At 44.0% G+C, this 11,264-nt stretch overlaps 1 protein-coding gene across 1 annotated transcript; it reads right to left on the reverse strand.

Moving 5' to 3' along the window:
• Positions 1-6,015: 6,015 nt before the first annotated feature.
• Positions 6,016-8,818, reverse strand: LOC126703935 (uncharacterized). Its single transcript, XM_050402989.1, has 4 exons — positions 8,616-8,818; positions 7,449-8,553; positions 7,144-7,277; positions 6,016-6,463 (listed from the first exon to the last, which is right to left on the reverse strand). The coding sequence occupies exons 1-4, from the start codon at positions 8,816-8,818 to the stop codon at positions 6,016-6,018; spliced, it is 1,890 nt and encodes a 629-aa protein (XP_050258946.1).
• Positions 8,819-11,264: the final 2,446 nt, after the last annotated feature.

The raw sequence follows: 11,264 nt of genomic DNA on the forward strand, positions 1-11,264 counted from the left end.
TTACTTTAACATTTTATGAGTCTCACCACATCTCTACTTGAGTTGAGGAAAAAAAAAAGTTTAAGCTACATTTATAATTTTTTTTGGTTGATAATTTGATAGTCATAATAGATTGGTGATTTGAACTTCAACATCTCCAATGAAAAAATCAGTGTGTAAAGCTCTTCGCTACACTTATGACTCATTAAAAGTCATTCTTTTATCAGTGGCTTATTCGGTCTTATGCAGTATGTCCATTGATTGGTAACTTAATTAATTTAAAGAGTCAAAGAATCACCAAACGGCATGTACCTGACCTTGCATATGGAATTATACAGTAGACTAGTGTCGATCACATCATCAACTGTTTATTGATTTTGACATTGTATTTTGTATATTATTCGAAATGGAGACATTAGCTATGTGTGTTTGGACATCCACGTGGAGAAGCATGAACTTTGGATTGACATTTTCCTAGGGTGACATGTTCAGGTGCCCTCAGAGGCTTAGCTTAGCAGCATCTCCATTTGTCTAACCAAGCTATGTAGCTAACACTAGATTTTCGTTTTAACTTTTCCCTTCAATATTATTTTGAAGAACGAAGGCTATACAAGTGGCAATCCAAGCTAGAATATAGTCTAGTTTTTTCAAATATTAATTCCTTCCTTGCTTGACTTTCTAATGACACGTTTATTTTGAAGAAAAACAACTCATTACCATGAAGAAAGAGGTTTTTTTTTATTTTTTTTAACCCCTCAATTGAATTGGTATTTCATACCAACAACGTGTCTTCCTTGATGCCATGACTTAGCTAATATGTCATCACTCGTCACCTTGTATTTTCTCTTGATTTTGTGATCTAATATCGTAGGTCATGTATTTGTATCAAGTATTGTCAAGAGTCTTATAATTCAATTAAAATTTTTTTTGTATTTCTTACAGAAACATTCGGAATTCAAATTTCTTCTCTCTCAATGTTGTAAGTATCGAATTATTAGAAAATAATATTTGTATTATGTATTTTATTTTTATTGGTATGAAATATTACATCAATTGTATTTTGGAAGTTCCAAGTACTTACTTGGAAAGGGGGATTCAAACGTAGACTCTTCATATTGAGATAATTAGATAATACTTGTGTGTTGGTGGCATAACAATTTTCTCAAATAATAACTCCTTTCATGCTTGACTTTCTAATAACATGGTTACTGATGATGCCGAAAAAATCACCAGTAAGCCACACAGTCCTTGCATACTCGAAATAGCACCTGCACAACAAAAATAGAAGACCTAACAGAGAGTACCGGTGTGATGCCAGCCAAATACCTTCCGAAGGTTAAGTTAGAACTATTCTCACAACTCTAGAGTGCTAGAGAGGGTAAATTATGCGTACCTTGGTTTGTGAGAGTACTTGGGCTTTTATAGTAGTAGAGGGTTGACCTCTTTTCCTTAGACTAGAAGTCTTTTCCTTATAGGAGTCTTCTTGGGCATATTTTGCGGAATCCTTTCCATATAGGAATCCCTTTGGGTATCACTAAACGTGGAGAGCAAGACATTTCCTAATATACGCAATCGTGGATGGCAAGCAATCCTTTACTAAGGTCGTCAGCTTACCCTACGCCTTCAGCCTTAACCCCATCAGCTTTATGATGCCATTAGCCTTTGGGTATGCCTTGCGGGGCCTCTTCCTAAATATCCCTTTCGTCGATACTTGTAAATGAAGGCTGACGGGTTTAATTGTATCCATCGGCTTGTACCTTATTGTGAGTAATCTCTATTTTTATCCACATCAGTTGCCCCCTACTCCATATTCTCGTCACTTTTTAGACTGACGGGTTATGGAGTTAAGTTTTTATTGACTGATTATTATTATATTTTATTTTTTAGAGGAGCGGGAAAATCATTTACGGGGAACTCCTCGAGCCGCCGTACATTTAAGGCTCTGGACAACTGGCGCGTTTTCATTGGCTTCGCTTCTGACGAAGGCGTCGCTTCGTCTTCCGTGCACTTTTACTCTATATATAAATGGCACCTCCTCCTCATTCTCTCTATTTCATCCTTGCGGATCTTTGAGAGAGAAAGCCCGTCGCCTTTAATTTCGTTAACTCATCCCTTACTTCCATCAGCTTGTCCGTCATTATCCTTAAGGCCGTTCTTCTTCAGAAAGCTAACTTACCAGTAAGTTCCATTTCCTCTTCTTCTTCATTTTTTTTTTTTAATTTTAATTTTTTGCTTATGGTTGAATAATTCCTTAGTGAGGATGTTAACTTAGGTACTTAGATTGGATCTGTCACTTGTAGGTAGTCAGATGTCAAGTGACGCGTCGTGTGAGGAGTCGTCAGTCCGCAAAGGAGCGGGCTATGACGAGGCCTTTGGTTCAGGTGATGAGTCAGAGGACTTCTCACCTTCATCAGAGAGAGAGACGTCGGCCCAATCTCCCGACGGCGATGTTGAGAGTTATGCTGAAGGGGGTGAGGAGGCAGAAGACGAAGAGGAGGATGAAGTAGAAGAGGGAAAAAAGAGAAGTGGAAGTGACTGGGATGATGTTGATGGTGACGAGGATGATGATGATGGTGACGAGGAATCTAGTGAAGGGACCTCAGAGGGTCCTGGGGATAACCGTCCTTTCATTCTTCCTAAGGATTGGGTCATTAACAAGTTTTTACCTATGATGAGTGATAAGGTTTTTAAGGAGTTGCGTACTCGTTATCAGATTCCAGACCATATCCCAATCCGTCTCCCTAGGGAGAACGAGAGATGTTATTTGGGGAGAACCGCTGACGTTGGCATGTACGATGCCATGTTTGCTGTGGGGCTTAGATTGCCGCTGACAGCCTTGCATCGTCAGCTCGCTGATTTTCTGGGTCTGTCCGTTAGTCAAATTGCTCCGAATGCCTGGAGAATCTTTATAAGTGCTAAAATCCTATATGGTCGTCTGAGTGGAGGAAACTGTTAGCTTACCTTGGACGAGTTCTTTTATTGCTACAGACCCCATCACATCGCATTTTCTAAAGGGACGTACCATTTTAATACCCGGGAGAAAGGTTTGAGGCTAGTATCGGATATGCCGGATTCCAATAGGAACTGGAAAAGTAGGTATTTCTTTGTTGAGGGGACGGATTGGGTGTGTCGTCAGGAGAAATGGGAGACAATGCCTCATGGTTACTTTGACAATACTTGGGATTTTGTCAGGGATTTAGGTTAATCTCGTTAACTATTTTTCCCTTGTTTTGTGGTGACGCTTCTAACACTCTTTCCCTTAATTTCAGCTAATACCCGTCCCCACATAACTGACGAACAGGAGGAGTTCATCCGTCGAGTTCTTGACATTCCATTCGAGCAGCGAAAATGCAGGGACTTAATCACCCTTGACACCCTCCATTTATACTGCGGGGGCTCGGAACTGATGCCTGATGCTCGAAGATTGGACGAGTACTCTTGTCGTCGTAAGTAGATCTTCCACCATCTTCGTCAGGTTTTCTCTTACCGTCTGTTTTTCTAACGAACGTTTACTATCTTTCACAGAAATGGATATTGCTAAGCAAAGGGTGAGGGCAACTACCGCCCGTAATAAGGAAGAAGCAAAAAAGGCTAAGGGTCAAGAGGGGACGTCTTCGTCAGTCCCCAAGGCCGTCTCTAAGGGTTCGACCAAAAGGAAGACTGACGGGGAGAACGACCGTCCACCTAAAAAGGTAGCCGTCAACTCTGGGGATGTGCACTCCAAGAAGCCTTCTCCCAAGCCAAGTCGTGGTGCAGGTAAGGGGTTGATGACCTCAACGGGTCCCGTCACTGAAGGCCCCCGTTGCCTTCTTACCCACAAGGACTATCCTGTCCAGGAAGTGCAGTCCCTTATAAAGTTGACAGATATGGATCCTTGTGCTGAGTTAGGCACGGAGGAGCTGGGGTGTCAACCCTTTTTGACCTTACCCGGGTAAACCCATTTCCCTGGTTAACTTTATCTTTCTTCCCCCCTTTTTTTCTTAAACTGACGACTGCACCCTTTTTCAGGCCTTGGTGCATGTTAAGGCACTTCAGGATCGGTGTGTCGCCAAGGAGGGGGTCGTCACTCAGGTTAGGAAACATAACACAAATTTGATGAATGAGCAGGGGCAATACAAGGAGGCTATCCGTACGCTAAATAGTGAGCTGAAGGAAGTCAAGGGGAAGCTGGAGGAGGTTGACTGTCAGAGGGAAAAGCTGCAGTAGGAGGTGACAAATCTACATGAAAAGGTGGGGACGGCCGGGGTTGACGCTATCCGGGAATCTAAGGCGTTGCAATCATTCATTGACTCTTGTGCTGAGTATTATGGCACTGGGTTTGATGATTGCCTTAAACAGGTTGCGTCAGTTTTCCCCGAGTTGGACTTATCTGGGATTACGGTGGATGATGAAGGTGACGGCTCCCCTGAGTCCCATCCTCCTTCCAATGACGACAGCGTCGTTGTTCTTGCCCAACCTGCTGCCAATCCTCCTCATACTCCTGCTTCCAACCCTCCAATTGTGCTTGTAGATGTTGACAATCCGGAGCCTTAGAGAGATGACGGGAATCCTGCTGACACTCCTGCTACTTAATTTTTTTTCATGTGTAATTTCAATTATTTTGCAAACAATTGTTTAATGTGTATTTCAATTATTTTGCAAACAATTGTTTAAGTGCCCTTTTAGTCTTTTGGGCTTTTATTTGTATACAGTTTATTTTGTTATGCGGCATGTTATTCCCGTCATTTTTTACTTTTTAATTAGTGATTGTGTTAGACGAATTCGTCGGCCCGTAATCGTGTTTGTTTTGGGAAACCCGTCAGCTTTTTAAGGGTGGACTTGTTCAAAAAATCTGTTGATATGGGCTTCGTGTAACTTATAATCCCGTCCACTTCATTGATAAGCTTGTTGGTTTTATGAGCTTTACCTCTGGGCACTTGATTGCGTCGCTGACCTCATGACCTCGTCCATTTTGTAAGAGACGTTATTTTTTTAGGCCCGTCAGCTTTGTAGCTTTTATCCATGTTAAGTGCTTAATGATTCCATTGTTTTTAATAGTCTGTTGGCTTCAGGGCCTCGTCCATCAATCAACCTTATTATTTTCATAATCTCACTTACTTTAATGAGACCATTGGCTTTTCTAACTTCTAGCCGTTTTATGGACCTAATGACCTTGCCATTTTGTAAGCCCGTCGGTTTTATAACCTTGTTTAGGTGAGTCTCATCCATTTGGTGAGACCGTCAGCTTTTTAGCTTTTGTCCATACTATGGACTAAATGACCTTGTCATTTTATAAGCCCGTCGGTTTTATGTTATGATGGTCTCATTCATTTGGTGGGACTATCAGCTTTTTTAGCTTCCGTCCATGCTATGACCTTTTATTCTTGTAGGCCCGTTGGTTTTATGTTATGATGGTCTCATCCATTTGGTGAAACCGTCGGCTTTTTAGCTTCCGTCCATATTATGGACTTCATTTTATTGTCTCATTCATTTGGTAAGACTGTCAGCTTTATAGCCTTGTCCACTATAAGGACTTGACGAACCTGTCACTTTTATGATTTCCTCTTTTTGAGGGACTTTAACAGTGTTTTATCCTTTTTGGGGTGGGTTCGTCCACCTTATGGACTTAGAATCATTCACTTTTTGTGAACTTAAGGTCTTCCATTTTATGGACTTAGAACCGTCCACTTTGTGTGAACTTAAGGTTGTCCACTTTATGGATTTAGGATCTGCCACTTTGTGTGAACTTAAGGTCATCCATTTTATGGACTTAGAACTGTCCACTTTGTGTGAACTTAAGGTCGTCCATTTTATGGACTTAGAATCGTTCACTTTTTGTGGACTATAAACTTGTAGAAAGAAACTTCAGTCAATTCTGAATAAACTCCTTTTATGCATTCATAGAAAAAGTAGCTCTTAAAAAATAAAAAAGGTCCTGCCCTTTGGGCTTAAAAAAGATATTGTAGCAAAAACTAAAGTAAATAATAGAATTGAGGAGTATAAAAATTAACTACGGTGAACTGTAAAAAGAAAGGGTTGGTCTTCATGTCGTCATCTCTATTGGTAATACTTCTGCAAGTGCTTGGTGTTCCATGGATGCGGCAGCTTCTGTCCGTCTAACGTCTCCAGATGGTAAGTGCCTTTCCTCTGCCATAACGTGATCCGGTAAGGTCCTTCCCAATTGGGGTCGAGCTTCCCTTGGGTGGGGTCTTTAGCAGTGCCCATGACTCTCCTTAGAACGAGATCTCCAACTTGGAAGTCTCTGCGTCGGACTTGTGAGTTGTAGTGCTTAGCCATGCGGTCCTGGTATCGTGCTAGCCTTTGTTCTGCCGCCACCCTGACTTCATCTACTAGGTCAAGTTGTAGATGCATGGCCTCGTCATTTTTGCTGTCATCGTAGTTATGCACCTTGTAGCTTGTGAGTCTGACTTCGGCTGGTATGACTGCTTCGCTCCCGAACGTTTGTCGGAATGGTGTCTCTCCTGTGGGCGTCCTCGCCGTCGTCCTGTATGCCCATAGTATGCTTGGCAACTCTTCAGGCCATATACCCTTTGCCCCCTCGAGCCGAGTCTTGATAATCTTGAGTAAGGATCGGTTCGTGACTTCAACCTGGCCGTTAGCCTGAGGGTAGATGGGTGGGGGAGGAGTAGTGGTTCTTTATCCCTAACTGCGAGCAAAAATCCTGGAAGGAGTCGTTATCGAATTGCTTCCCGTTTTTCGAGACAAAGACTCTAGGAATGCCAAACTTGCATATGATGCATCTCTAGAAAAAACTCTGTACGTTCTTCTCCGTAATGGTGGCCAAAGCTTCAGCTTCCACCCACTTTGTAAAGTAGTCAATGCCTACTACCAGGAACTTCAGCTTTCGTACTGCTGTAGGGAATGATCCTATAATATCTAATCCCCACTGAACGAACGGCCATGGGGCCGTCATTGGGGTCAACTCTTCGGTTGGTTGTCTAATAATATTGCTGAACCTTTGGCATTTGTCACAGGTCTTAACATAAGCCTCGGCATCCTTCTGCATGGTGGGCCAATAGTACCCTGCTTGCACAAGCTTGTGCACTAATGACCTTGACCCCGAATGGTTTCCGCAAATCCCCTCGTGTACCTCTCTCATAACGTAGTCCGCTTCTTCCATACCCAAGCATCTCAGATATGGACGGGAGAAACCTTTTTTTATACAGGATATCTTTTATCAAGACGAATCTTGCTGCCTGGACCTTCAGCTTTCTTGCGGCTTCCTTCCTGTCTAGCAAGACGCCATTCTTTAAGTATGAAACCAACGGTGTGGTCCAGTTACTCTCAAAGCCAATCTCCTGTACATTGCCGGGATCTATTAATGGATAAAATTGAACAAAAGAGAGTACGTTACCAGGAGTGATCATATGTTCTCCTGAAGTAGCTTTGGCAAGACGGTCGGCTTACTCATTTTCTCCTCTGGGGATCTGGATGACTTTGGCTTTCAAGTCGCCTATTCTTTTTCTTACTTGATCCAGATACCTCTTCATCCTCTCGTTCTTGCACTCATAGTCTCCATTCACTTGATTAGTAATGACCTGAGAGTTGCAATAAATGATTACACTTACGACCCCTGCTGCTTTGACAAGATCGAAACCCGCCATTAGTGCTTTGTATTCCGCTTCATTGTTGGTAGTGGGGAAGTCGAGACGGACCATACACTCAACCATGTCCCCCTCGGGTGATAGTAGTACGACGCCAACCCCCCTAGCCTGTCTGTTGGATGACCCGTCTGTATGTATGCTCCACTGAGGAAATTCTTTTGCCCCCTTGCCCTCGTCGCTGGTAAATTCTACTATAAAATCCGAGACGATCTGTCCCTTGATAGCGGTTCGTGGTCGATACTGGATGTCAAACTCACTCAACTCTATGGCCCATAGTGCCAATCGACCAGCGGCTTCAGGATTACTCATCGCCTGCCTTAAGGGCTTGTCAGTCAGGATGATCATCGTGTGGGTTTGAAAGTATGGTTTAAGCTTGCGGGCTGCCATAACTAATGCGAAAGCGAGTTTTTCCATGGGTGGGTATCTTTCTTCGGCACCGCGAAGCTCCTGGCTGGCGTAGTATACGGGCTTCTGCACTCTTTCCTCTTCTCTGATCAAGGCGGTACTGACAGCAGCAGGGGAGACAGCCAGGTAGAGAAAAAGCTCTTCACCTAGCTGCGAGGGACTTAGCAGCGGTGGGGAAGATAGATAAGCTTTTAACTCCTCGAATGCTTGCTGACAGTCGGCAGTCCACTCGAAAGATTTCTTCAATGTGCGAAAAAAGGGTAAACACTTGTCTGTTGCTCTTAAGACGAATCTATTTAATGCTGCTATTTTGCCGTTGAGGTTTTGTACCTCCTTCACATTTCTTGGGGGCGCCATCTCCATTATGGCCCGAATCTTGTCCGGGTTGGCCTCGATGCCCTTTTGAGACACCATAAATCCTAGGAATTTTCCCGTCGTCACTCCGAAGGCGCACTTTCCCGGATTGAGCTTCATGTTGTAGGATCGAAGGGTGTTGAATGTTCTTGGACGTTTCTCCCGATTTGCTACACGAACATCTTGTTCATAAGCCTCTGATACATCGCGTCTGCATTTTTTAGGCCGAATGGCATCACTTTATAACAGAAGAGGCCTTGGCTAGTTACGAACGAAGTCTTCTCCTGATCATCTTTGTGTATTTGGATTTGGTTGTAACCTGAGAAAGCGTCCATAAAGCTTAACAGTTGATGCTGAGCCGTAGAGTCCACTACAACGTCGACCCGCAGGAGAGGATAGCTGTCTTTGGGGCAGGCTCTATTCAGGTCAGTGAAATCCACGCACATCCTCCACTTCCTACTAGCTCTCTTAACCATCACTATGTTTGCCAACCAATCGGGGTAATAAACCTCCTTAATGAAGCTCACCTCCTGTAATTTGCGGACTTCTTCCGCTATGGCCTGATATCGCTCTAGGGCGAACACTCACTTTTTCTATCGGACGGGTGGAAAGGAGGGCGATACATTCAGCCTATGTACCATGACCGAAGGGTCTATTCCTAGCATGTCTTTATGGCTCCAGGCGAATACGTCCCGATTACTCCTGAGAAAAGTTATGAGCTCTTGGCGGATCGCGGGATTAGCGAGGGTTCCAATTTGGTCGTTCAGTCAGGATTGGAGTTGTTAAGGAGTGTCTCTTCAAGTTTCTCTATCGGCTCTGTCATCATCCGGTGCTCTTCTATATTCATGGCTTGGACCTGATCCTCCATTTCCATCATGGCCACGTAGCATTCACGTGCGGCCACCTGACTTTCGCGCAGCTCTCCCACTCCATAGTCGGTAGGTAACTTAATCATTAGGTGGTAGGTTGAAGTTACAGCCTTCCACGAATTAAGCATGGGTTGTCCGAGAATAACGTTGTAGGCAGACGAGCAATCGACCATTAGGAATGTTACGTCCTTAATAATTTGCTGGGGGTAATCACCTACCATTACAGGCAATGTGACTGTGCCCAGAGGGAATACCCAGCTCCCTACAAAACCAATGAGCGGGGCGTTCGTCGGAATCAATTGTTCCTTGTCGATCCTCATCTGCTGGAACGCCGGGTAGTATAGGATATCTGCCGAGCTGCCATTGTCGACCAACACCCGATGCATGCTGTAGTCTCCTACTCGTATGTTGATGACAAACGCATCGTCATGCGGGTGGTGAAGACGTTGCGCATCTTCTTCTGAGAACCCGATAATGGGGCTTTCTTTCCATGTTATCTTTGGCACGGCTCCCGTCAGTTGAACATTTTGTACCATCCTAAGGTAGGTTTTGCGGGCCTTTTTGGACGACCCAGCGGCCACCGTTCCTCCCACGATTATCCTTATGTCCCCTATGAGGGGTCTCGGTCGCTCATTATCCCGCCGGGGGTATTGGTCTTGAGGGGGTGGATCTATTCTCTCCTTACTGACGAACTTCTACAGTTTTCCTTATCTGATAAGGGCCTCAATCTGCTACTTTAGGTCATAGTAATCGGCTGTGTCATGACCATGGTCACGATGGAAGCAGCAAAATTTATCCCTAGATCGTTTGTTGGGATTGCCCTTCAGCTTTCCAGGGAATGTCAGAGCCCCCTCGTCCTTGATTTGCATTAGGACTTGATCTATCGGGGCAGTCAATGGAGTGAAGCTTGTGAATCTTCCTCCTAGGGGCTTAGGGCGCCTTTCTTCCCTTCGGTCTCCTGTACTTGCCTTCTTTCGGCCTTGGTCTTGCCATATGTCTTCTTGCCTCTACCTTTTCTTGGGTTTTTTCTCTCGAGCCAACAGCGCATCTTCAGCGTTCATGTATTTGGTGGCCCTGTAAAGCACTTTTGACATGGTTTTCGGGTTGTTCTTGTACAGGGAGAACAAAAACTTACCCTTCCTCAGCCCATTAGTGAATGCCGCTACAAATATCTTGTCGTCGGCTTTGTCGATCGGGAGTGCCTTCTTATTGAAACGGGATATGTAGGACCTCAACGTATCCTCCTCTCGCTGCTTGATGCTCATCAAGCAAGCCATAGACTTCTTGTACCTATGTCCCCCGATGAAGTGCGCAGTAAATTGAGCATTTAGCTCCTTGAAGGTGCTGGTGGAGTTGGGCGTGTTCGTTTTTAGACCCCTTAAACAATTGATTAAACCTAGGTAATTAGCCAAGTTGTTACTTAGTCCAATTAAACAAGTCTAGATTATCACAATCAAACAATCATTTCATGCATAGCAGCGGAAAATAAATAAGACAATGATATGATCACCCAGGAAAACCAAACCGGTAAAAAACCTAGGGAGGATTTAACCTAGTTATCCTCAAGGTAAAAAGTAAATCCACTAGAAAGAATCGAAGTTCATACAAAAGGACTTACAAGCACCCCCGCTTGACTTCCTAATGCTACCAACCAGTAGAACTTACTGACACGACCACGTGCAAGCTCCGAATCCACGGACTCCTTCTTTCTTTGGCCTTTGCAAAACACAAACACCCCCGTTTGTGACTTTGAGATCCCACTCAAAGGTTTAGCAATACAAACACTCCTGTTTGTGACTCCAAGACCACCCTTGAAGGTTTAGATCATCAACACCTTTGATGACAAGAGAAGGTAGCAACTTCTACAATAACGGATCTTGAGATTCTTCAAGGAATAGCACCGGTAGAAGACATAAGAGAGCTTTTTAGGAACAAAACCCTAAATACAAAAGAGGCACACTCTTTTCTCTCTGAAAAGCCACACAAAAACGTGCTTAGGGTTTCCTTTATATACTGGGAGAAGTAGATTAGAAACCCTAATCCTAAATGGGCT

This window comes from Quercus robur, chromosome 2, assembly GCF_932294415.1.
Source record: "Quercus robur chromosome 2, dhQueRobu3.1, whole genome shotgun sequence".
Taxonomy (NCBI): domain Eukaryota; kingdom Viridiplantae; phylum Streptophyta; class Magnoliopsida; order Fagales; family Fagaceae; genus Quercus; species Quercus robur.

Bases quoted from the DNA above. Each gene is read 5' to 3' on its own strand.
- LOC126703935 (XM_050402989.1), bottom strand. From the start codon at position 8,818: ATGGTTAAGAGAGCTAGTAGGAAGTGGAGGATGTGCGTGGATTTCACT. The intron at 8,554-8,615 runs GTTCGTAACTAG...TAAAAAATGCAG, and splicing joins GATGATCAGGAGAAGACTTC to ACGCGATGTATCAGAGGCTT. The intron at 6,464-7,143 runs GTATAAAAAAAG...ATGGGCATACAG, and splicing joins GTCTTGATAAAAGATATCCT to GACGACGGCGAGGACGCCCA.